At 43.3% G+C, this 24,616-nt stretch overlaps 1 protein-coding gene across 4 annotated transcripts; it reads left to right on the top strand.

The window, feature by feature from the left end:
- The first annotated feature begins 500 nt into the window (after positions 1-500).
- Positions 501-24,571, top strand: LOC133154856 (nipped-B-like protein A). Of its 4 annotated transcripts, XM_061279890.1 has the most exons (49): positions 501-890; positions 956-1,038; positions 3,013-3,084; positions 3,742-3,895; positions 3,992-4,157; positions 4,683-4,783; positions 4,871-4,982; positions 5,283-5,446; positions 6,003-6,145; positions 6,477-6,567; positions 6,670-6,891; positions 6,963-7,202; positions 7,297-8,027; positions 8,873-9,086; positions 9,177-9,347; positions 10,440-10,613; positions 10,708-10,869; positions 10,939-11,045; positions 11,122-11,208; positions 11,720-11,951; positions 12,169-12,320; positions 12,728-12,808; positions 12,899-12,999; positions 13,085-13,214; positions 13,336-13,418; positions 14,043-14,175; positions 14,284-14,427; positions 14,498-14,584; positions 14,701-14,921; positions 15,111-15,213; positions 15,465-15,563; positions 15,659-15,805; positions 16,470-16,604; positions 16,686-16,838; positions 16,923-17,031; positions 17,630-17,760; positions 17,855-17,995; positions 18,214-18,307; positions 18,395-18,549; positions 19,236-19,326; positions 19,684-19,857; positions 19,938-20,128; positions 20,219-20,326; positions 20,430-20,630; positions 20,713-20,859; positions 21,190-21,554; positions 21,641-21,815; positions 22,488-22,685; positions 23,290-24,571. In XM_061279890.1, the coding sequence occupies exons 4-49, from the start codon at positions 3,832-3,834 to the stop codon at positions 23,650-23,652; spliced, it is 7,593 nt and encodes a 2,530-aa protein (XP_061135874.1). In that variant the 5' UTR covers positions 501-890; positions 956-1,038; positions 3,013-3,084; positions 3,742-3,831; the 3' UTR covers positions 23,653-24,571. The 4 variants fall into 4 exon arrangements, with proteins under 4 accessions (XP_061135874.1, XP_061135876.1, XP_061135873.1 ...); XM_061279892.1 differs by lacking the exon at positions 956-1,038 and having other exon boundaries at positions 10,942-11,045; XM_061279889.1 differs by lacking the exon at positions 956-1,038.
- The last annotated feature ends 45 nt before the right edge of the window (positions 24,572-24,616 follow it).

The following is a 24,616-nucleotide window of genomic DNA, read 5'->3' as shown; positions in this document are numbered from 1 at the left end:
GATTGATCTGCTGATGTGACTTTTGGAGATTGAATTTATTTAATTTTTTGACAAGCATACAAACACAAGAGTGCCCCGAACACCTTTGTATCAATTCGAAAGTGACGGACATATATATATATAACACATTTTTTAAGAAACTTGTTTATCATGAATAAAAGAAAAGGTTAAAGTGCTTTATTTTGAAACCAATATTCCATCGAGATTTGTGCTTGCATAGAACGTTTTTGCTTTATCAAATAAAATTGAAAAACTATGCTTGTAGATAAGAGACCAAAAGCCGATATCATTTGAACGAATAGAATCTGCATAGAATTGTATCCAATTAAAAAAAAAATGAAGTGGATTTAAAGTGTGACTTTATAAACATGACTGTGGGTTTATAATATTGTCCTGCATCGCCCTCTAGCGTATCGAGGAGTCCCGTTGCGTGGTATTTCATTTTGGCGCCGATGGAGGGAGTCACTCGTGAGAGCTTTGCTCAAGTCAGACGGCGGCACTTCCGGTCGGCATTTTGTTCTACGAGAGGAGGAGAGCCTCTTTCGGCCGATCGCAACAAATCGCAACATTTCTCCTTTTTACGCTCGGAAAAAAAAACAAGTGGCTCGCGCTCATTGCACAGGTCAACCGCGACGCCGAAGAAAGGACGTTCGTCTTCCTGATAAACGTGCAAATAATTCGGTCGCGAGTTGTGTGACGGAAGAAGGAGCGAACCGAGCCCGACCCCGGATTATTGTTGATAGCTAGCGAGCTAGCCACCTAGCTCGAACGGGGCTAGCTCGGCAGAGCCAATCCGAGTTTTCTTCTGGAGGAGAAGAAAGGGGGAGCTAGAGATACGGACACAAATCCAGGCTAAAACATTCCCCTCCCTTAGGGCGCCTCATCCGAAGGTAAATACACGCACCTATGTGCAGTCCAGTTTTTTTACTAATTCCGCATTTATTAACCAAAACAGTTGTGTTCGAGAGGGGGGCCACCCACGGCGTCGTTAATCGCCGACCGGGAAGGAGATGGATGCTAGCGGGGCTAACTAGCTAGGTGTGTTTTCGCTCTTGCCCAGGCGCACGGCCTCGAAGCTGGATGTCACTCGTCGAAGCCCGCGGACCTGTTCCCGCAGCGTACGCAAACAACCTCGCCGTTTCCCCCCGAAACACGACACAGCCCTTCACATTTTACCCTCGTCGTTTTGCTCCCATACCCCGCTCTCGACTCCAGCGTTTTATTATTATGCCAACTTCATAACATCCAAAGCTAGTCAGCGTTAGCCTTACCGGACAAACCACCCAGCCGACCCGCGGAGTGAGCTCTTTTCCACCGCTTAAGTGATCGCGGCGAGCTCGGACTTCTGGCTTTAGTCAACAACTTGGTCTAAGTACTAACTTGAAGCTTACATATAGCTGACAATGACTGTCTAATTTGGCGTTATCATTAACGTGTGCCGATTAAATCTCATCGAATTATTATTAGTAATATTACGCTTGTGGAGCGGTGATGTTGACGACAGCCACCATTCACTGTGCATCTGCTCTCCTTTTGTGCCGCCTCCTCGCCTGTCAGTCTCCCAGCTGTCATCTTTGGCCCACACGTCGAGCTCCGTGTGGGAGAACCCCACAGACGTGCTACTACGAGTTCGTGTTTACAACAGCTCCCCTTCCCCTCATTCTTCGTCCGTTGCTCGCTTTTCTAACTCTTGCCGATTTGTGAGCGTCACCTCGGTCACATAACAATTGGAATCACACTGTTGTTTGTCGTACTTGTTGCATTTTATTGCAAGTCGTTGGGCTATTTGCGTCATTTACATTGCGTTTGCGGGGTACGTATACCAATATAGCAGAAGCTTCGATTTCTTCCTCTCGAAACACTGTTTGATTTCTTCTTTTTTAACAGGAAATTGCATTTTAGTCAAAACCTTAAGAGTGGCTCGCGGGCGTGTTTTGCGTCATTCTGTTGAGTACAACTAAAGTACAATGTATCACCCCGTTATGCACCCCTCTAAACGAAGTTGGTACTGTTTAAGTGGTATGCAGGTGTAACAAAAAAAGGGAGTGAAAGCAAACTAAATCACCCCAGATTAAGTGACATGTTTAAGGAAGTCGATTTAGGGCTTTTTAATTTATCTGTCACCCAAGTCTAGAAATAAAATGAACTCTGTATAATGACCAAGTGAGATTATTTACCCTTTGGTTCGGCCAATGTTAACTGTTAAAGGACGTCAACTTCATTTATTGCACTATTTTACATCGTCAAGTGTTTAAAAAAGTAACACCTTATATGTGTCGAAAAAAAAATTCTGTTTTTACAACTAAAGAGTAATCCTGTTAATTATGCATAGGTGGAATCCTCAAGTAAGATTACGTGGTGTGAGGGTCTTCAGTTTACAATGGCCCTGACATGGCTTTTCAAGGTTCCATTATTGTAAATAGCCGAGAAGTGTTTTTCATACAAATGTTTAATGTGATTATTTCTTCACTGCATGAGCCCAGGTTAGTGATAGGCTTGAATGATTTTGAAATATAATATAATTCAGATTTTTTTTTTCCCCTCTTCGATAATGTAATAGCGATTTATTATGCAATATTTTTTTCCGAGGTCCTCTACCTATCCATTTTAAACAAACAATAAATTAATCTGTTTTACAATAAACATTTACAGATTTGTTATACATACATGCATACAGTCAGTAAGTCCTAAGTCAGATAAGAATAATGCCGACAAATCTGTGGCTTTATCGCGTCAACCTTTCATGTTTCCACAAACATTCAGCGTTAAATATATTTAAAAAAAAATGGACTGCGCTGCTTCAGCCAGAAACTGAACTAGATAACATAAACAAACCAAAGAAATATACTGTATCCAAAAAGATCAACTGAAATAGATAACTTTTTGATTTTTCCCTATCTCAAGTTTAATTCGGTTTCGGACCTGTGCGCAAATTTGGTTTATGTTGATGCTGTCAGAACTCTGTCATAAACTCAAACCCCTTTAAATGCAATGTTTATTTTATTTTAACAGATCATAGGAAGATTTGTTTTCATCTGAAATGTCACTGTGTCTACCTGCGACGGCACAGCATTCTTCGACAAGGTATGGTGGCAATAGTTAATGCTAATTGATCCTTGTGATTATTTATGAGCGCAGTCATTTTTTTGCAAACTGTTTCTGTAAGTACTGTATGTTTCATCATTGCATTACTCCAAAAGAGCAGTAAAATTGCAGGATAAGGATAAAAAGTTCACAGGAGCAGACGGGAGTGGGATTATTCAGTTGGAAGGTGAAAGGAGAAGGCAAACTGTTCAGTAATGGTAAAATGCAACTTTATTTAATGTACCTGACCTCCAAAATGGGAGCGATATGGCGGTGGAAATCATTCTGAACGGGAGTAGAACTCATTTACAGACGTGAATGACGCATAATGGTGTCCATTTAGTATGTCACATAATTTGTGAATACAGGATTTGGGTTTGCCAACCTTTTTGAAAGTGAGAGCGACTTCTTGGCACTGGTGACCCAAGCTCCCCGTGGGCACCACGTCAGTGACCCCTAGTGTACATTCTAGTCTTGCGTTCTTTTCTTGATACCTTGCTCAAGTTGCCTTTGCTTAACAAGTAAGTGTCACAAAAAGCCAAAGAAAAAGTACAAACGGAATCCTTTGATCAATTAGATACAACTAGTTGTTCTGCTGTACAGGACTTTGGCGACTCGCTGCAAATCAACTCTTAAATCTTGATTTCCCTCCCTCAGGTGTCAGGAGATGTGAGGACAGGTGTCATCCATCGGCCCCCCCGATCTACCTGTGTATCAACACACTCCCCCCCCACCCTCACCTCAAGCATGAATGGGGATATGCCTCATGTTCCCATCACCACTCTTGCTGGGATCGCTAGCCTGACAGACTGTGAGTGACGCCCAACATTCCCTGCCTTAGCACACAGTTGATGAATGTCCTTCTTGATGAGCACTTGTCATCTTATTCCTTCGTCTCTTGTTCCAGTGTTGAACCAGCTTCCCCTTCCGTCCCCACTCCCCGCCACCACCACTAAGAGCCTCCTGTACAATGGGAGGATCGCAGAGGAGGTCACCTGTCTACTGGGTTGCCGGGACGAAAACCTAGCTTCCCAGCTTGCCCATGGCCTCAACCAGGTTTCCACAGAGCACATGTAAGTGGCCACGACAAAAAATCTGTCCATTATGTAGGCCCCCTAAATAATCTTAGTTGCCATCCTTTGAGCGCCTTATTAGGGTCATCAATGAGCTGAAGTCGCTATCAGCTGGTTTTGGCAGGGATGAGAATTTTCCACCAATCAGTGGATTTATGACTTTTTCCGACCAAAATGACCATTCTCGAGATGAGTGTAAATCTTTTGAGAAAATGTAAGCAATTAAAAAGTGGGGCGCTGGAAGTGGTTTCCAACCCGTAGAAGTGTTGATGTTGGTTTTCCAGTGTGGTCCATGAGAGGGTCGTGAGTGGTATTGCCATTTAATGCATAGTGTTCATTTATAAATTATTCTTGCTGTTACGGATGATTGAGCGCTGACGTTAGCATTAGCTGGTGCAAAATTGGCAGAGCGCATAATATCATTTACCTCATTTAACGTGTCCTATATCTGTTTGGTGTATTTGATAAGCCCATAAGCATTCAAGTCTTCAAAGTAGCTGCACCTTTTGTTATGTGTTATTGCAGAGAGCTAAAGGACAACCTGGGAAGCGATGAGCCCGAGGGAGACGCGCCACTGCTGCTGCAGACCATGCTGGCCAGAAACCCTGGCATCTTCAGGGAAAAAAGTACGCTGCTCGAACCGCATCACTCTTCAGTGGAGTTGTAAACTCCAAGTTTAGCGTCTCAATGATTCCTCATCTTTCCTTGAACAGATGTTATGCAGCAGCCGATGGTACAACAGTACAAGATCACCCAAAATTCCATGCATAGTCCGGCCCAGTCGGCAAATTTCCAGCCGGCGGCAATTTCTCCCAATCCTTCAAGGTAGGTGATCACCATCCAGTTGAAATGGAATCCAAATCAAAATGAAACACAGCTTTGTTTTGATTTTAAATTCGGAACCTATACTGTCAGAGTCACGACTGTCATCAGCATCAAGCACTGGCCATGTTTTTTTTGTACTTTTTATGTTTACTCGATTGGTAGGCAGGCACTTCCAAATATCTGTATACAAATCAATAATTAAACCGTGGTGATCAATAATCTGTAAAAAATACAATTTCTCTGTAATGTGCCATTTGTGCTCTTGCTCATATTTGCCCTGTTTTCCTTTTCCCCTTTTAGTCGTTTTGTGCCCCCCCAGACTGGCTCTAGTAGTAGATACTTGGGCCAGCAAAACAGTCCAGTTCCCAGTCCATACACACCCCAGAGCCCCGCCCCTGGTTACATCCAGCAGTACCCCCACCAACAACCACCCAGCTACAACCAACATCAACAGATACAGCAAGGTGAGTCATCATCAACCACAAGTTCCTCCATTTGTTTTGTGATTTAAGAAATCGCCTTTTTGTAATAGCAAAAATGTCTATAAACAAAGGTTGGGTAACGTGCTACGCAACGCAAGCACCAAAATAAAAGCCTAACAAGACATTGTCTATGTCGTGATTGGTTAGGCTTTTATTTTAAAGTTGGCGCTCAGTGCACTGTTAAGACTGTTACCGTAGCTTAGTGTGATCAATCGATGCAAATTGACCATATTTTCAAATTCATTATAACAAAAATATAACATTTTTACTGTTGTAAAAGGTAACAAATATCACCATGAGAAAAAATTACAATTTCGTTCAATGTTCGTTGTTGCTTCACACAAGCAACGGGAAGTTAAGCGAGAGACAACATGATCACAGGCTGCCTACTTCAAAATTAAATGGCAGTCGCTACTCTGATACTGTGCTCAAATAAAATCAATTCCATTCGACCCATTCAAATTATTTTAGGCTGAAGCATAAACTAGCTTTTGAGGATTTTACAACACTATAATGTGATGTGTTTGCTTTCTCAAAGTGTCCGTGGCCAGTCCAATGGTTCCGGGAAGTATACGAAACATCCACGAAGGCAAGGTATCAGGTATCAATGCTGCCAACCATCACCCAGACAGGCATGGCACTGACGACTACTTGAACATCGTGCACCGGCTCGGCAGTGAGGTACGATAAACGTTTCAGTCCCAATGGATTTTTCTGAATAAACCTGACAGAAAAAGTCTTAGAGAAAAAGTTGCTAAAGGGGATTGAAAAATCAATACGCGGGCATTACTAGGGTCTAAGAAGCTGTTATAGGCGGAGAAACTCTGTTTTTAATGTTAACTTGTCCCACCGTTATGTTAGAGTGGGTCGCAAGTGCAGAAGGGCTTACTCACAGAAATTGGTAGATAAAAAATAAAAAAATAAAAGATTGACTTGGTAAGTGGGAAGGCACTCCAGACATGCAACTATCTGTACACAAACCCTTTAAATCTGCCCTGTGTGTTTTATTCAGGAGGGGGACTCCGCCTTGAGAAATCCGTCGTTCCCTCTGAGGTCGCCGCAGTCCGGCTGCTCCCCAGCAGCGGGTGAAGGGACACCCAAACGTAATGAATTGGGGACCAACATTGCTTTCACATGGGATTCATGTGTTTATTTAGTTGGCGTGGGCTTCACTTTGTTTTTTCTTTTGTTGTACTGCCTCACAGCGGGTTCCCGTCCTCCGCTGATTCTGCAGTCGCCACCTCCGTATGCGCCGTCGCCGAGGGAGGGGGGACTCGACCAGAAACAGCATCTTCAGCAACGCAGGAAGATTCCCGCTGTGAAAGAAGAGAAAGACATGTATGACATTGTCAGCTCGCCAAACAAAGACTCCACCAAACTCACGCTCAAGTTGTCCCGGGTCAAGTCGAATGAGTCCGATCCATCAGGTAGGCAAACGCACGCTGAGTATCGACAATATTCAAGAAATGAGCAGAGTAATCAATGCCCGATCTTTCAGGTGATACTGTGCCAGGCATGGACCACAACTCAGACAATATGGAGGCGGAACTGGGCTTCCAACAGGTGCCTGTTCTCCAGCAGAACCTGGGAGCCCGTCACCAGCAGGCCGGGGGTGCCGCTGGTTTCCAGCCTCCTAGTTCCCCTTATGATGAGGTGGAGCTCGACGCCCTGGCTGAAATCGAGCGGATAGAGCGAGAGGCGGCAAGCGAGAAGTGTTCTAAGGAAGTCCAAGATAAAGGTACACAGGCCGTCGGGAAGTTTTTTTGGTTTGTTAAATAGAAACATGAAATCTATATTGTTTGTTGGATTTGTTTGTTTGTCTTTTTAAACAGACAAGCCACTGAAAAAGAGGAGACAAGACTCTTTTCCCTTGGAGCCAGGTGCCGGGGGACCCGGTGGTCCCACTGGGGCCCCAGGAAGCGGACCTGCAGGAGGGGGCAATGCTGGCAAACTGACCCCGCAAGAGGCCACGGCAGCAGGCAACGGTGCCAGTCGTCCTCCCCTCATGGTGAGCATCGACCTCCAGCAGGCAGGGAGAGCTGACGGCCAGCTTGACCCCTGTCTGGCTGCCCCTGTCCCGGCCCTAGAGGCCCAACGCTGGCCCGAAGAACCTGCTTGCGGGCCCGCTGCCGTAGAAGGTTCTGACACTGCCTTGCGTTTGAAACCGGACGGACGACCAGAGGTCATCAAGAACAGGGTTGATAAACATGATGGCAGAAGAGACATTCGGGAGTCGTCCAAACACAGACACGATGACAAGTCTTCAGACAGGCGGGCGGAGATGCCCAAGTCGTCGGGCCGAGGGGAACATGGACGGGACAGAGACAGGGAATCTGACAAAGATAGGAGGCATCGGAGCGAAACCGGCGATACCCGTTCGAGAAGTGACCGAGATAGATTCGGCTTTCGGGCGTCCTCTGTCGGAGAGCCTGGTCGTAGCAGCCATAGGCAAGACGGTCTCAAGCCGGCTGCCGCGCCATCTGGCGCTAAGCTTCCAGATTCTTTCCCCGCTCACCTCCTGGGAGGACAAAGTGACGCACTGAAGAACTTCCAGATCCCTAAGGTGATCTGGATCGACCCAAACAGCAGTAGCTACCAATCATTCAGTTGTCACTGCCTGCAATCTCACGAAATCATGCCACCGCTCTCCCTTGTTTTCGCATTAGTCTTCTCATGTATGATCGTTTGGTTTGTATTGGGGGTTATTTTAACACATTAATCCGCCTTGAACCATTTCCAAAGTAGATGTTTTGTGTTCTTAAGGAAATTGAGCATCCAGTCTATATGGTTGTGAGCAAAAAGGCACAAATCTAAAAAAAAATAAAAATACTCCACTGCAGTTTCCCAGTTATCAACGCACCGGTGGAGAACCTGTGGCCCGTGGGCCCTAAATCTCTACTTTTTCTCATTTGAAGTAGTCATCGAAGTATTTGTCACTAGGCTATAGTGAAAACTAACATGAGTTGCTTAGTTCATCAGTGTGCACCATTGATGTTACAGCTGTGCAATATGGACACAATTCTTAGAGAATAAATATAGAAATATATTTTTTAATGGCATTGTAGAGTGCTAAAAGTAAAATGAAACAACTATCCAATTACCAATTAATTGTTTTGCGGTACGACTTTTCAAAGAATGCCGTACAGTGCAAGCAATTTGAAATAAGTTCAACAGTCCTTCAAATAGCATTCCATTATGTTTACTAGGTACAGGAAGAGACAAGATGCATCTAACAATACATACGACAGATGATTACATCGTACAATAGATCGATATACGTCTTTATATTGCACAGCTCTAATTGACACTGTATCATTTCATATGTTTGTATTCCAAATCCAAACTGAGCTTTTGTTTTTAAGAATGATCGGCATGTAGAGCATCCCTAACTGCTTTCTCTTCTTTCAGATTAAACGTGACATGCATTGTGGCGCTCCACCTGAAAGTCCCATGTGGGGCCAGCCAAAGGTGAAACTGGAGCGGCTGGGTCTGGTGCAGGACTTTGAAAAAAGGCCGAGGCCTGTGGTGGTTTTGAAAAAGCTTTCGGTGGACCAGATCCAAAGAATCATTCGTCACAGTAGGACCGGGAAGAACCGCTTCTCCCCGGGAAAATATGGCAAAAGTAAGAAAAGCGCCAACGACTGCTAATCTGTCAACTGATTTGATGTCGTCATCCTGTACCGCCTCGAATGAGATCTTATCCTCTGTCCAGGCGGCATGGATCCGGCCATTTTGAAGGAACTGCCGCCCGAGTTGCTCGCGGAGATTGAGTCGACCATGCCCCTTTGCGAACGAGTCAAAATGAACAAGAGGAAAAGGAGTACGACCAACGAGAAGCCCAAATACGCTGAGGTCAGCTCGGATGACGATGCAAATGGAGAATGTGAGTCAACTATTTGGATTCCTGTTCAGTGAAAACATTGTAGCTATTTGTCTTTTAGAGGTTTACTCTGTTTGCTCAAACAATGGCTGGCCCTCTTATCGGCACTGTACCTTACGGGCAGGCTATTCCCTTTGTCAAATGAGAAAATTGTGCATTTTTTGCCGACACTTACCAAGTGTCTCTGATATTCTTCAGTCTAAATGATTAAAAAAGGGATAAAGAAGACTACCCACTTAACATTCACTTGTCACACTGTGGGCGGTTCTGTCTCCTCCAAAGGGAGACCAAAGGTGAGTGTGCTCTTGTTGCCTTGAGGACACAGGGAGAAGCTAGGGGTTGGAACAAGGCGGCAATTACTCACCCAAAGTGTCAAGGAAAAAAAAACAAGTACCCATTCAAACATCTATTGTATTTTCGCTCACTTGATCGGCAAGCCACTGAATTACACTTGACTAGTGGCGCGCATCCGCGCAAGTCCCATTTGCAGCACATAAATGTGGTCAAACACCGCCCCGCCCTGCCCCTACACTGACCACTCTTCCCGCTGCTTGAAAATGGAAATTCTTTAGCCAGTCAGTAGCTGCCAAGTCATTCGTGAAATCTGGAAATTCTTTGTGTGGGGCAGTATGATGCAAATGAGCAGAATTGCGAAATCACAGTCTGGCAAAATCTGAACAGCTTGCGCATACATTTTAGGAAATAAGCAGCTCACAAAAGATTGACTTGGCTGTTGAACTTGACACTTAGCAACATTCTAGAGACCCAAATATTTGTTTACATCCATTAGTCAAATTTAAATATGACCCCTTTAAAATCAACACCACCGTCAAAGACTCATTCCTTTTCCAAAGTAAAAAAACAGTAACTGCTTGCTGTTGTTTACACACAGACATTAGATTACCTGCTGAGACAAATGAAGCAGTCTAGCTGAATTAAAAGAAGATGATGTCATGTTTTGTGGCGATTACGATTCAAGTAGATGTGATGGCGTTTTACAAACGCCTCCCCGATAATACATGCGTCCCGCCAGCTTCAGTTCTGTAGTGTAACTCACCCATGTGTCTTAAGGTACATGTTCTTAAATTTTCACAGCCCCTAGGAAGCGTCATCGTCGGGACAAAGACAGGTCATGGGACTTTGAGGAAAGAGAACGACGGTTCTCGGGCGAACACCGGAGAAGTAGTGTCAAAGAGGGCCGGCGAGGCTCAGGCAGCCGTTACCGGGACTCGTCCGAAGATGATTCGCCTCCTCCCAGCATGAGCGATGGTCTGTTTTTACAAGTGTCCCGTTTTTCACGCTCTTTTGGCTTGGCATGTTTTGTCTTGGCTAATGCAACCGAATAACAATTCTCCTTGACCAGTTGCCAGGAAATTGAAGATGAAGGAGAAGCAGAAGAAGCGGAAAGCGTACGAACCTAAGCTCACGCAAGAGGAACTGATGGACTCGTCCACGTTCAAAAGGTTCTCAAACAGCATAGACAACATCCTGGAGAACCTGGAGGATGTTGATTTCACCACCATGGGTAAAACGTCAAAGCGCTATCTGTTGAATCTCTTTTTTGATGTGCACTCACTATGTGGGTTGTGTCCAGCAGCAGACGATGATGAGATACCTCAGGAACTGCTCCTTGGGAAACACCAATTAAACGAGCTGGGCAGCGAATCTGCCAAAATCAAAGCCATGGGCATCACCGGCAGGGTAGTCATATCCTTAGTTCATTTCAGCTACTTTCTTTGGTAAATCAGATTATTATATTCCTTGTGTTTCTTTTTAGATCCCATCAGACAAGCTGGTGAAGTTGCTCAACATACTAGAAAAGAATATCCAGGATGGAGCCAAGCTCTCTACCATGATCAACCATGTGAGTCCCCACTTCCCGCATTGTCTCAAACTGGGCATCACACAAATAGATGAATAGACAAGTAAGATCATTAACAGGTGGTTAGGTTAAGGCTGCACAATTATGGCCAAAATGATCAACCATTGAATAACCATTTTTTATCAATGCATTCCAAATGTAAATATTGCAGACGATCAAACGATTTAATTAAACAATTTAATGCATTTAAGTTCGTAGCCACCAAAATCATCACGACTTATGTTTGATTAATTGTGCAGCCCTAGGCAAAGTTTATACGTATTGTTTCAAGCCTTTCTTCAAGCTTGTTTTGACAGAGTGGTCTTGTCTCATGCAAATGAGGCACAGCCCCCTCTGAGCCAATTAGAGTATGACATTTATTGCCCTGACAACAGGACTTCCTTTCAATTAGACATTGCCTTCAAATAAATAACTGCTTGAAGACAGACAGCTTAGACCTTTCACTTATGTTCTTGAGGTAAGAAAAAAAAAGAATTTCTCTTTGTAATGTCAGGACCACGATGCAGAGGATGAGGAGAGGCTCTGGAGGGACCTCATCATGGAGCGAGTGACCAAGTCAGCTGACGCCTGCCTCACGGCCCTGAACATCATGACATCAGCGCACATGCCGAAGGCCGTGTATATCGAGGACGTCATCGAGCGGGTGCTGCAGTATACAAAGTACCATCTCCAGAACACGCTCTATCCACAGTACGACCCGGTCTACAGGGTGGACCCGCATGGGGGTGAGGATTGTACTGTCTGATCATTATGCCATTTAAAGTTGCTGTCTGGGGAAAGTAATCATATCTAGCTTATCTATTTATCTAATCAATTTGTTATATCTGTCCATCTATCTATCGCTCTCCATCCATCCATCCATCCATCCATCCATCCATCCATCCATCCATCCATCCATCCATCCATCCATCCATCCATCCATCCATCTAATCATTCATCTAGGTATCTTGTTAAGCTCCAAGGCGAAGCGTGCCAAATGCTCCACACACAAACAGCGTGTCATCATCATGCTCTACAACAAAGTGTGTGATGTCGTAAGCAACATCTCTGAGCTCCTCGAGATCCAGCTGCTCACTGACACCACCATCCTCCAGGTAAAAATATTGAGATCAATTTGTGTGTGTGTGCCTAAGTACATGCAGTGATATCCCAAGGGTTAAAAGGACACCCAAAACTAAATTCCCCATTGTATTTGGAGTAGTTTGTTCCGGAGTTCATACTGACGCTTCATACAACTTTTCTGTATTTTACAAGCAATGAAAGTAACCTCTTAAGAGACAAAAATGCTTACAATAACTTGATGCAATTCAGCAATCACAAATCCCACTTTCACTTTTTAATACTTGATTGCAATCAATTACTTTTCAATTCCGGCCTAAAGAGATGTTCGATTTCATCCCTGTTGGTGATCTACCAATTTTGCAACTGTTTTCATTCAGTTCCTGCTGGTTCCTCGCACTAAAAGCAATTTTTTCTGCATTTTTGTTACCCCCCTCTCCAGGTTTCTTCAATGGGAATCACGCCATTCTTTGTTGAAAATGTCAGTGAGCTGCAGCTGTGCGCCATTAAACTGGTTACTGCGGTGAGTGCTCTGCGGTTTACGCTAAACCAACACTTCAAATTTCCAACCAGAAGTGTCAAAACACCGCACTTAAAACATTTCCTCATTCAGGTGTTCTCGCGTTACGAGAAGCACCGGCAGCTCATTCTAGAGGAGATCTTCACGTCACTGGCCAGGCTGCCCACCAGCAAACGCTCCCTCAGGAATTTCCGGTATGAAAAGATACAATGAGAGCAGGCCCTGCTTTTAATGTGAGGCTGCGACACTCATCCTATACTTTGTATATACTTTCTCAAGGTTGAACAGCTCGGACAAGGATGGAGAACCCATGTACATCCAAATGGTGACTGCCTTGGTGTTGCAGCTCATTCAGTGTGTGGTCCACCTACCCAACGACAAAGACATTTTTGAGGAGCATGACAGCATGGTAGGAGAAATTACACATGCGCCTGCAGGTTGTATACGTCGTATACGTAGCAAAACGGATGGCAGCTGCAGAAACGCAGTTGCTCTTGCTGTTTACTTTATTTCATCGTATTTATTTTCAGGTGGATCAAGATGTGTTGATTACCAACTCGTATGAGACGGCAATGCGAACAGCGCAGAACTTCCTTTCTGTTTTCCTCAAAAAGTAAGCAACTCCATTTCCATATTTTTGGTCAGAATACAGATTTTACTATTCAATCATCCAAAGTAAAACACCGTCCTTTCTGTAATGCTGGATGCAAATTTAAAAAAAAAAAAAAAAGAATATAATTGAAAGTAAAATAAATAAACGATTATCCTAATTTTGTTCCTATTCATCCCGTTCATGAAACCTTTGTCAAAATGGCAAGTAACACAAAGCAAAAGACAGGTAGAGATTCATTTTCTTAAGAGAAAAATGGAAAGTAAATGGCGGTCAGCAGTAGCCAGCGATCAGAGCTGTCATTTTAAGCCTGCTTGTTTGATCTGCAATTCAACCATGGCCTTATCAAAGAAAGGGAACACAGAGCGGCATTTTTAAGAGGTACACAGGAGCTACAATAAAGATGTTAACACGCAACTGGTCAATCGCTGGAGGTTGGTTAAAATAGGTTGGGCACAGTGGCTAGGATGTCTCCCTCACACACTTCCAACACAAAAAATGGTTGGACGGCTGAATGAACTGAACTGGGCCATTAACCTTTGAAGGTTCCATTTTCTAAATTGTGATTAGACTTTCCCTCACGTTCCGTTTCTAGCCTCACCGTATATTTCCCGTTTTCTTCCTCAGATGTGGCAGTAAGCAAGGAGAGGAAGATTACCGGCCACTGTTTGAGAACTTTGTCCAGGACCTCCTCTCGACGGTTAACAAACCAGAGTGGCCCGCCGCCGAGCTGCTACTCAGTCTGCTCGGCAGACTCCTGGTTAGTGCGATCCGGCTCATTTGTTTGTTAAATGATTTTGGCCTGTGTTTGTTGGTACTTTACATTCTGTATGCTGCACAAGCCAACAAACTGTTTGATTCTCACCAGGTACACCAGTTCAGCAACAAGCAGACAGAGATGGCACTCCGAGTGGCGTCTCTTGACTACCTCGGTACAGTGGCCGCTCGCCTGAGGAAGGACGCAGTCACTAGCAAGATGGACCAGCGGTCGATTGATCGTATTCTACAACAGGTTCAACAACTCTATAGTTGTTAAATGTACTGAAATGTGCTGAATATTTATCCCTGTGATGTTTCTACAGTCTCAGGGTAGTGATGAAACCCAGCAACTGCAAAAGGCTCTACTGGACTATTTGGAAGACAATGCCGATACAGATGCCTCGCTTGTGGTGAGTTTTAAGCAGAACCAAAGATGGCCTCAGTGAAGCTTAATGTATGAGCGGATACTTTCTGGATGCACTGTAGTATCTAAAAGGATAAGAAATGAAGGAAAACTGCTTTCTAGTTTGCCAGAAAGTTCTACATCGCCCAGTGGTTCCGGGACGCCACAACAGAGGCGGAGAAGTCCATGCGAAATCAGAACCCAAAGGAGGATGACTCCTCAGATGGGCCACAACACGCCAAGGAGATGGAGACCACGGGTGAGATCATGCAGCGTGCTGAGAAGCGCAAGAAGTTCCTACGCAACATCATCAAAACCACGCCAGCTCATTTCGCCATACTAAAGTAAGCCTACATTTCTTCGCACTTGTGTGATGTGATTGCTGTTGTTGTTGTTTTTTTTGCTGCATGTTAGTCTTTCAACATCTTCTGCTCCTCTCTCTCTCGCTCTCGCTCTCTGTCTCTCTCTCTCTCTCTCTCGCTCTCTGTCTCTCTCTCTCTCTCTCTCTCTCTCTCTCTCTCTCTCTCTCTCAGGATGAACTCTGACACTGTGGACTACGAGGACTCCTGTCTGATTGTGCGTTATTTGGCCTCCATGAGGCCGTTTGCACAAAGCTTTGATATTTATTTAACACAGGTAATTATTGAAAACTCCTACCCTGTCTCTATGTTTATCACATAGTGGCATTCAGGTTTTGCTATAAATGTTATTTTTCGACTCAGTTCTCATCATCAGATTTTCTCTTATCCGTCTTATACTTCACAAAAATGTGCTTACTGAGCTGAAGTGTCTTGACAATTTTTGACTCGTAACCCATGCTTAGTGGAATAAAATAAAACATTGAATTATCATTATTGAATCTTATTGTTTGTTTTGTTTGAATTAAGATATTGCGAGTCCTTGGAGAAAGTGCCATAGCTGTGAGGACTAAAGCCATGAAGTGTCTGTCAGAGGTGGTGGCTGTAGACCCCAGCATCCTGGCGAGGGTACTTGTCGATGTTCCTGTTGAAGACTACCACCCCATTTGAATTTCCTTCCCTTGTCATGTCGTAAACTGACACAACTTTCTCTGCATGTACAGTCCGACATGCAGCGCGGAGTTCACGGCCGCTTGATGGACAATTCCACAAGTGTGAGAGAGGCAGCCGTGGAGCTGCTGGGAAAGTTTGTGCTTAGCAGACCGCAGCTCACCGAGCAGTACTATGACATGCTCATAGAGAGGATCCTGGTAAGATTTCACTCGATCCATGTTTACCAGGTTACTGTGGGCCACGTTTGATCTTCATTCATTTCATTCATAGATGAGGTTAAAATTAAAATGATAACAATTAATATGTAAAATAATAATTTGTTTCATTATTATATATTTATTCTATTTGAAATTAATTATTAACCATTTCAAAACAATAAATTGCTAATTGTATATTATATCATATAATTGGAGCTGGCTAACTGACAGCATGATAAGCTGTGCATTGTTCATAACGTTGTCAGGATCGTCATAAAATAAGAATCCCCTTTACACTTCAATAGCTAGTGTGGTGCAGTCGCATTACTACCACCCTACACCCTTTTTTGAAATGCAGAAATATGTGGCACCTATAGAAAAAAACTAAACAATCATTAGTGGAATGAATTTTCTTTTTTTCAAATGCACGCTCTTAAGATCTCTTTCCAGGATCTGGAAGCATGACACCGATATTGTTATGCCTGTTGTCATGGAAGTCAATCGGGTTCACGTGGAGTTCACTCTCCATTGCAGTCCTACACTGCCTCCTAGTGTTTGAAACATGCTCCAACACACCACTTTGTTATAACAGCATCTGATTGAGTTCCCTTCCTGTTTAAAAAATACTTCAGGTAGTGTTTTATAATTTCATTTATTTCTACAGGACACAGGTATCAGTGTAAGGAAGCGCGTGATTAAAATCCTGAGAGACATCTGTTTAGAGCAGCCCACCTTCAGTAAAATCACAGAGATGTGCGTCAGAATGATTCGCAGAGTCAATGATGAGGAAGGGATCAAGGTATGCTTACTTCATTGCATTGGGTTGCGAACATGCTTTGAAAGATTTACATAAATCACATTTGATGTCTTTTCTTTATAGAAATTGGTGAATGAGACATTCCAGAAGTTATGGTTCACTCCTACGCCGGCTCACGACAAGGAGACCATGACCAGAAAAATTCTCAACATCACTGATGTGGTTGCGGCCTGTCGTGACACCGGCTATGACTGGTTTGAGCAGCTTCTTTCCAATGTAAGTGTTGTGGTAAGACCCTGGCAGGTTACAAAGCCATTTTTAATTTTAAGCATGACGCCGTGCTTTCCCTTTGGGGGTTAGCTTCTCAAATCCGAGGAAGATGCGGCGTATAAACCTGCCAAAAAGGCCTGCGTTCAGCTGGTGGACAATCTGGTGGAGCACATCTTAAAATACGAAGAGTCTCTCGCAGGTAAGAAAGCTAATTATGCTTGTACATTGATTAATGTTCTTTATTCAACCGTTACTTATTCCAGAGGATATTGACTTAACGCAACACACATCAATTCATTCAATATCTTAGACACGTTTTTCCACAAAACTACTGTGGAAAACGAGCTGCAAGCAAGCTTTTTGCGCTTAACATCAATTCATGAGTTTGTGTGTCAGCCACTGTTGGATTGTGAACATTCCCAGGTTTTTAGCTGGTGAGTGTCTAAAACATGCAACTTTGTAGTAGAACTATTGCTATTTATTTCAGAATCAAACTGTAGCCCTTCACATGAATCAATTCCTATGAAATAGCTCTCAGTTTCAATTTGATTGGTCACCACTGAACTAGACTTAAATGCCTTTTCTTTGACTGAAACTAAAACATAGAGAGATGATTAAAATATAAACGTAAAGCAGCTCTGTCAAAAAAGGCAAAGCCTAAAACAGCTACCAAAGCCAACACTCATCTAAGTCTCACCTGAAGTGTCGGTCAAATTTGAACTTTGACTAACTTTAAGGCGTTTAACCTCGATATGTTTGCACGGAATGAATGTCAATGTTTCGTCTTTCTTATGCAGAGAGCAGGGGTGTGAACTCCACCCGCTTAGTGGCCTGCATCACTACCTTGTACCTGTTCAGTAAGATCAGGGCCCAACTTATGGTCAAACACGCCATGACCATGCAGCCTTACCTAACCACCAAGTGTAATGTAAGTATCCAATTGTCTCAATAAGTTCTCTGCGTATTCGCTTGCTTTGAATTGCTCTTAAACCTAAACCTTCTTGTGCTGTTGTTTTATTTAGACTGCCAATGACTTCATGGTCATTTGCAATGTGGCAAAGATGTTGGAGCTGGTTGTGCCTCTGATGGAGCACCCCAGCGAGACGTTCCTTGCCACCATAGAAGAGGACCTCATGAAGCTCATCTTCAAATATGGCATGACTGTACGTTAAGGAGGCTCCACATGAATGCTCAGTACTTTCAAACCTTTGCTGAGCCCAGTTGCAAAGTTTGCATTCACATGTTTGAGTATTGTGAAAAGTTCAATCAATACTTTTTATCTTTCATTTGAGAAATCGAAACTGTTATTTTGTATAGTGTCATTACCCATCGGGAAATATTTGGAGTCACTGGTCTATAACTATGTTCCACTTTGCTGTAGGTGGTGCAGAACTGTGTAAGCTGTTTGGGCGCTGTCGTCAACAAAGTGACACACAACTACAAGTTTGCCTGGGCCTGCTTCAACAAATTCTATAGTGAGCTACACATTTCTCCATGTGTAAAATGTCTCTTTTATTGCACTTCTTGGCTCACCATGGCTGCGTTCTCCCTTTTACCTCCAGGTACACTCAATAGGCTGAAAAGCCAGCATCAAGAAGATCCGAACAGCACAACGTTGGCAGCAAACAAGCCTGTAATACTCCGAGCGTTGTTCACTGTGGGTGCTCTGAGTCGACACTTTGATTTTGACCTGGAGGAGTTCAAGGGCCCATCAAAGGTATTTATACTGCTTTTAAACCGTTCCCAGCGATCTTGATTCCTCTGTCATGTAGTTTTGTCAAAATACCCCAAAGACGAAGAACTGTAGAAAGAGCCTGATCGCACACCCTAGTGGAGCTATTTTCACCATGGACCTGAGTGACGCTTCCACCAACCCACACACTGTCGCTCCGTGGATGATAAAAATAGCGCCAACACACTGTATATATTGTGTTGATGAAATCAGCCCTTTTTTGTGTTCTGCCCATGCTTGCTCTTTTTTTCTGGCTTTTCCCACAGCCCCAAATATGTCAAGGGTTCATTTCAGTGCTGTAATTAAGCATTATTTTAATCATGTCTTCATCTCCTTTTTTTCCCCCAGTTCCTCGAGAAATCCAATTTCTTTTTAAATAAACATTTTTTAATTACCATTGTTCAGAAACAGGACATCATTTCACATTGACAGCACAGAAAATGCACAAACTTATTATGATTGTAAATCAGGTATTGATTCGGACTGTAACTTGTCAGAAAGTAGCCCAAATGTTTATATCGCCGTCTATTTCTACCTCCAGACGGTGTAATGGTCACATCTCTAAATACATTTGTCCATATAGTATCAGTCTGAATTTGCCCCGCCATTGTTTCACCTAATTGGATTACACAACGTGGTGACATAAAAATGTACCTTTTTGTGGGGTACAGATCATTATCAAGGATAAGGTTCTGGAGCTTCTTCTATACTTCACTAAGCATGAAGATGAGAAAGTCAAGACCAAAGCTATCAATGGCTTAGGTAAGTGCAAAACCCATCTTTTGAGGTTGTAAACAGCAAGCAGGCATACTCATTTACTGCAGATTGTTTTACATTCATGCCTTAGATTATATAATATTTTCTGGAATTCTGATTTCACGACTGCATTAGTTTAGCTGAGTGATAGACTGCGCCACATTCCGGACTGAAGTCTAAAATGTTACACGGAAGAAAACTCCAAATCTTTTTTGCCAGTCAGTTCAACTTGTACTTTTGGGAAGTGTTTAACATATTCACATTTTTACTTAGCCAATTGCAATCAAAGACCTTTCCTGTGGTATTCAAGTTCAAGGAGCTTTGACCCTGCCATATCAAAATGTTGTTGCTCGCATCTTTCAGGCTTCCTCATGATCATGCATCCCAGCCAAATGTTTGTGCCTGAAGTGAAGGCCTTGTACAACGGCATCCTAGCTGACAGTTCCTCATCCATCAACCTCAAAATCAACATCCTCAAAAACCTCCAAACATACCTCCAGGAGGAAGACACAAGGATGCAGGAAGCTGATCGAGAATGTACGTTTCACAACCCAATGAAAAGCTTCATGCGCTATCTCGGTGCTCGATTGTCTCATGGGAGAAATGTGTCTTTACAGGGAAAAAGCTTTCTAAACAGGAGGATCTGAAGGAGATGGGAGATATCTCGTCAGGGATGAGCAGCTCCATTATGCAACTGTACCTGAAGCAGGTTTTGGAGGCTTTCTTCCACTCGCAGTCCAGTGTACGACACTTTGCGCTCAACGTCATCGCACTCACACTGAACCAGGGACTCATCCATCCGGTGCAGGTAAGCCACTTATAATGATTTGGTCCCCATCGTCAACCTAATATTGAAAGACAGAAGTGAAAAACACATGTCATCCCATTTGTGCGTCAGTGTGTGCCTTACTTGATTGCAATGGGAACCGACCCGGAGCCCACCATGAGGAACAAAGCCGATCAGCAACTGGTAGAAATCGACAAGAAGTACACAGGTTTTATCCATGTGAGTTGGCATTAGTCATTCATTTAAATTCACTCGTTCTGATTCAACATTGTCATACTTTTTCATTGATTCTTTTCATTTCTCCTGACTCTCTCCTGTACAGATGAAGGCTGTGGCTGGGATGAAGATGTCGTTCAACCTGCAGCAGTCCATCGAGATGTCTCGGAAGACCATCATTCGAGGTTTCAGGCAGGACGAGACCCACTCGGCGCTCTGCTCCCATCTTTTCACCATGATCCGCACCAACCGGCAACACCGGAGGGCCTTCCTCATCTCGCTGCTGAATCTTTTTGATGACAGCGCCGTGAGTATTGGCAACCTGGGAGCTTAAAGCCAAGCATTGTGATTTTTGTTTTAAGTCAGCTCATCTCCTTTTCATTGCGCAGAAGACTGAGGTCAACATGTTGCTGTTCATAGCGGACAACCTAGCCTACTTCCCGTACCAGAGCCAGGAGGAACCTCTCTTTATCATGCACCACATAGACATCTGCCTGTCAGTTTCTGGTAGCAATCTTCTTCAGACCTTTACAGAGGTAATCAAGCTAGGCCAAATATGGTGGACAAAAACAAACAGTGGAACCTCTAAAAGTGATACAATTTTAGTCCATCCAAAATTATCTGCCACAACTGGCCAACAAAACTTGGTGAGTCTTTGCTTTTGCTTTGGTACCAGTGATGGCAAAATTGAAACTAGGGCTCGACCGATATGGTTTCCTTGAGGCCGATAGCAATTTTGGGCGGGAAAAGAATATTCGGAAGAATTGTGTTAAACTTTGAAGGTTCCACTGGATGAGCACAACTGGTGATGAATGGTCACATTGTGCTCATGTGGGTTTTTTTTTTTTCTCCCCCCCTCTGTTCAGCTTCTGTTAAAAGAGCCAAGGCGGAAAGAAAAGGTGAAGGTGAAAGAGTGGAAGAGCACATCAGACGGGGAGGATGATGAGGAAAGAATGAACTGCATCTCCCCTGGGAGCGACAAGGGGCACAACAGCGAAGACGACAACGTGGTGCAGATGCCAAAAAAGCCCAGAAAACCAGTCGCTGACTCAGACAACTCTGAGTCCGAATCAGACCTGGACGATTTGAACGTGGACGATACAGAACGAGTCATGAGACGTCTCCCCGACAATCCCGCTAGCCTCTTGGACTTTGCCAACTCTGTTCAAGGCATCCTATTGCTGCTGGTGCTCAAACAGCATCTGAAGAATCAGTATGGATTCTCAGACGGGTATGCACTACGAGACTTCTGCCAGTTCTGGTATTAAACACGTGGTGTTGTTTGTAATGCTTCCTGTGTGCTTGCTCTTCCCACAGTAAAATCCAAAAGTACTCCCCAACGGAGTCAGCTAAAGTGTACGACAAGGCAGTGAACCGAAAAGTCAGCATTTACTTCCACCCACGACAAACCCTTGACTTCATCGCCAACAACATGGCGCGCGCCACGCTAACAGAAGATGTCAAACGGCGTATTGTCAAACAGTACCTCGACGTAAGTGATGATGGAAGTAATTGACAGTAACTTAAAAGTGTTACTCTGTAGCATCTTACATAACAGGTTGTACAATTTTGTACCAGCTTTTGCCTTCAAAGCTATAGGCACTCCAATTTAAAGATATTGCAGTACAACATGAGGATCGTGATCCTAAGTTGACAAAAGTAATACCTGCACAATGCACCTCTTCTTTGATATCCCATAAATTGATTGATCACAATATTAAATAAATAAATTCTCCACTATATACGTAGATATTCTATAGATGCAGCTAGCTGTACTATATGGAGTAAAGCTGTGTTTTCAATGTAATAAATTGGATAAAAAGTTTATCATGCGATGATTAACTAGGGGAAAACCCTTAATGTTGGGTCAAGTCTGCACGACAAAGTCTAAAATTGGTTTTACAAGTTTGTGATGTGAGAAGTCACTAAAAATCAATACGAGAATTTCAAAACTGGGTAAAAATGGTAGGTAAAACTTTTTTCTTTGAACTGGACAAAAGGGTAATTTTTTATTTTTTTTTAATTAGGCTGTGAATTGAGGAATATTTTCCTAGAGAAGAAGTGACCCTTATATTAAAAAGATTACGTCCAAATGTTAGCTCGTATAAAAATAATTGCTTCCACGTTGTCTTGAAAGGGCTTTTGACATTTGCTCCGGATGTAGTTTAAGGTTCTGATGGAACATCTGGACCCAGACGAGGAAGACGAAGAAGGAGAAGCGTCGGCAAGCGCCAACATCCGAAACAAAGCCATAAATGCCCTGCTGGGAGGCTCGGGACCCTTGTTGGGACCCAGTCCGCGCAATCAGGCAGGGCCAGAGACAGATGACGACTACAGCGACAGTGACGAGCGGATTCCAGGGGTGAGACTGATGGAGAAATACACTGTCTGGCTGATTCCTCGTTTGTCCAAAACCACTCCATTTCAAGAAATATATATATATTTTAAAAAAAAACAGCATTTCTTGAGTTATTCAACACCACATCATTCATCTTAGTATTATACCTTATCTTGCTAAATGATTGTAATATTTAACAAATGCAAATGTGGGCAAGTCGTTTTCCCAAACTTAATGTTAAAGGTCTAATGCTGCATTCCAGTTGGAAGTTGGATTCATCCCATTCGGTAGGACTGGCAAATTTAGTCATCTAGTTACAACTATCGTGGACAACGACTTTACTAGCTGCGGGGTTAATTATTTATTGGTTGGTTGATTGATTGATTGGTGTTTCATTTACCTCGCAAAACTGCCTTGTTTCCCCTCGGCTGGTGGTGGTTGTCTGCCTGCCTTGTGACTCATACGCAGTTGTGGCTAATAGTGTCATGGCTTAACCGGTGTTAATAGCAGAGTCCACAGAAAGTCTGCAATTTAAGCACTTTTTTTTCCCATTTTATATTCTCTCTCCCGCAATCATAAAGTTGCTTAATTGTGCAATCACTGTCCTCTTGACCCCTCTCCCCTATAGTCTTCCCGGAAGTCGAGACGATCGGGCGACCCGTCGGATCCGGGCCGAATGAGCGAGACGGTAGACGTGATGGACGTGATCGCTCTGTGCTGCCCCAAGTACAAGGACCGGCCGCAGATTGCCCGCGTGGTCCACAAGACTCCCAATGGGTACGCCATCCATTGGATGGCTGGCTCCTACTCGGGGCCATGGGCCGAGGCCAAAAAGCGCGACGGCCGCAAACTGGTGCCTTGGGTGGACACTATCAAGGAGTCGGACGTCATTTACAAGAAGATTTCCTTGACCAGCAACCACAAACTTAGCAACAAAGTAGTGCAGACTTTACGATCGCTGTACGCAGCACGAGAAGGAGGAGCGAGCTAATGGCTCCTGTGCTTTTGTTTTTTGTTTTTGTGTTTTTTAAATCCATTTCCCTCTCCTATCCACTCCCCTGCCGCCTCCACCAACACAGCCAAACTTCACTGGATTCTCACCTTTTCTCTTCCCCTTCCTCGTTTTTCTAAGAAAACCGCAAGACACTACATACTTTTACATGAGTTATTCTTTGAAAAGGACTTATTATTATTATTGTTATTATTATTATTATATGAGAGAGACTGCTCATCTTTGTGAGTATGTGTACACGTACAGAGAGGATATAGAATCCAGAAGGCATATTGAGAGGAAATAATAGGCTCCAGTTCATACTCTTGGAACGCTTTTACAATGAGAGACCTGGAAGGGGGTCGGGGGGGGCGGGGAATGTTTGGTCAACATTGTCATGGGAGCTCCTTCGCTGTTGTGCAGCCAATTCTAGTCGCTCGTTTCTACTCCCAATGTATCATAGTTTAACACAAACAGAAAAGCTAAACAATGTTTATATCTCTGAAGACAAAACTGTAAAAAAAATAATAAAACCTTAAGTGAATGTTGGAAATTAGTCTTTTTGATGTTCTTATTAAAGTGTTTTTGGAATTTATTATACTACTAGCACCTGTTTTTTTTTTTTTTTCCTCTCCCTTCCAGCTTTTAGATATTTGAAAGAAAAAAAAACAGAGAAAATAAATATTTTTTATTTTTGTTCACTTGTTTGTCCATGCTGTACAATGGCAGAGTCCTCTGAATATAATTTATTCTATTTCGAACTACGCATGCAGTATATATGTGGCCTATTGCAGAAGGATATTTTGTAAATATAGATTTTTGTTGTTTTAGGTCACCTTAGTAATAAAACTAAAAGGGGATTCATAACCTTTTTGGGGTGGAACAAATACTGCAATAAATTTTCTACTTCTCTTTGTCATTTGTCTCAAAGTGTCACCATGATCTTTTCATTTTTTCAAACTAC

This window comes from Syngnathus typhle, linkage group LG5, assembly GCF_033458585.1.
Source record: "Syngnathus typhle isolate RoL2023-S1 ecotype Sweden linkage group LG5, RoL_Styp_1.0, whole genome shotgun sequence".
Lineage (NCBI taxonomy): Eukaryota > Metazoa > Chordata > Actinopteri > Syngnathiformes > Syngnathidae > Syngnathus > Syngnathus typhle.
This window is presented reverse-complemented; position numbering and strand designations above follow the sequence as displayed.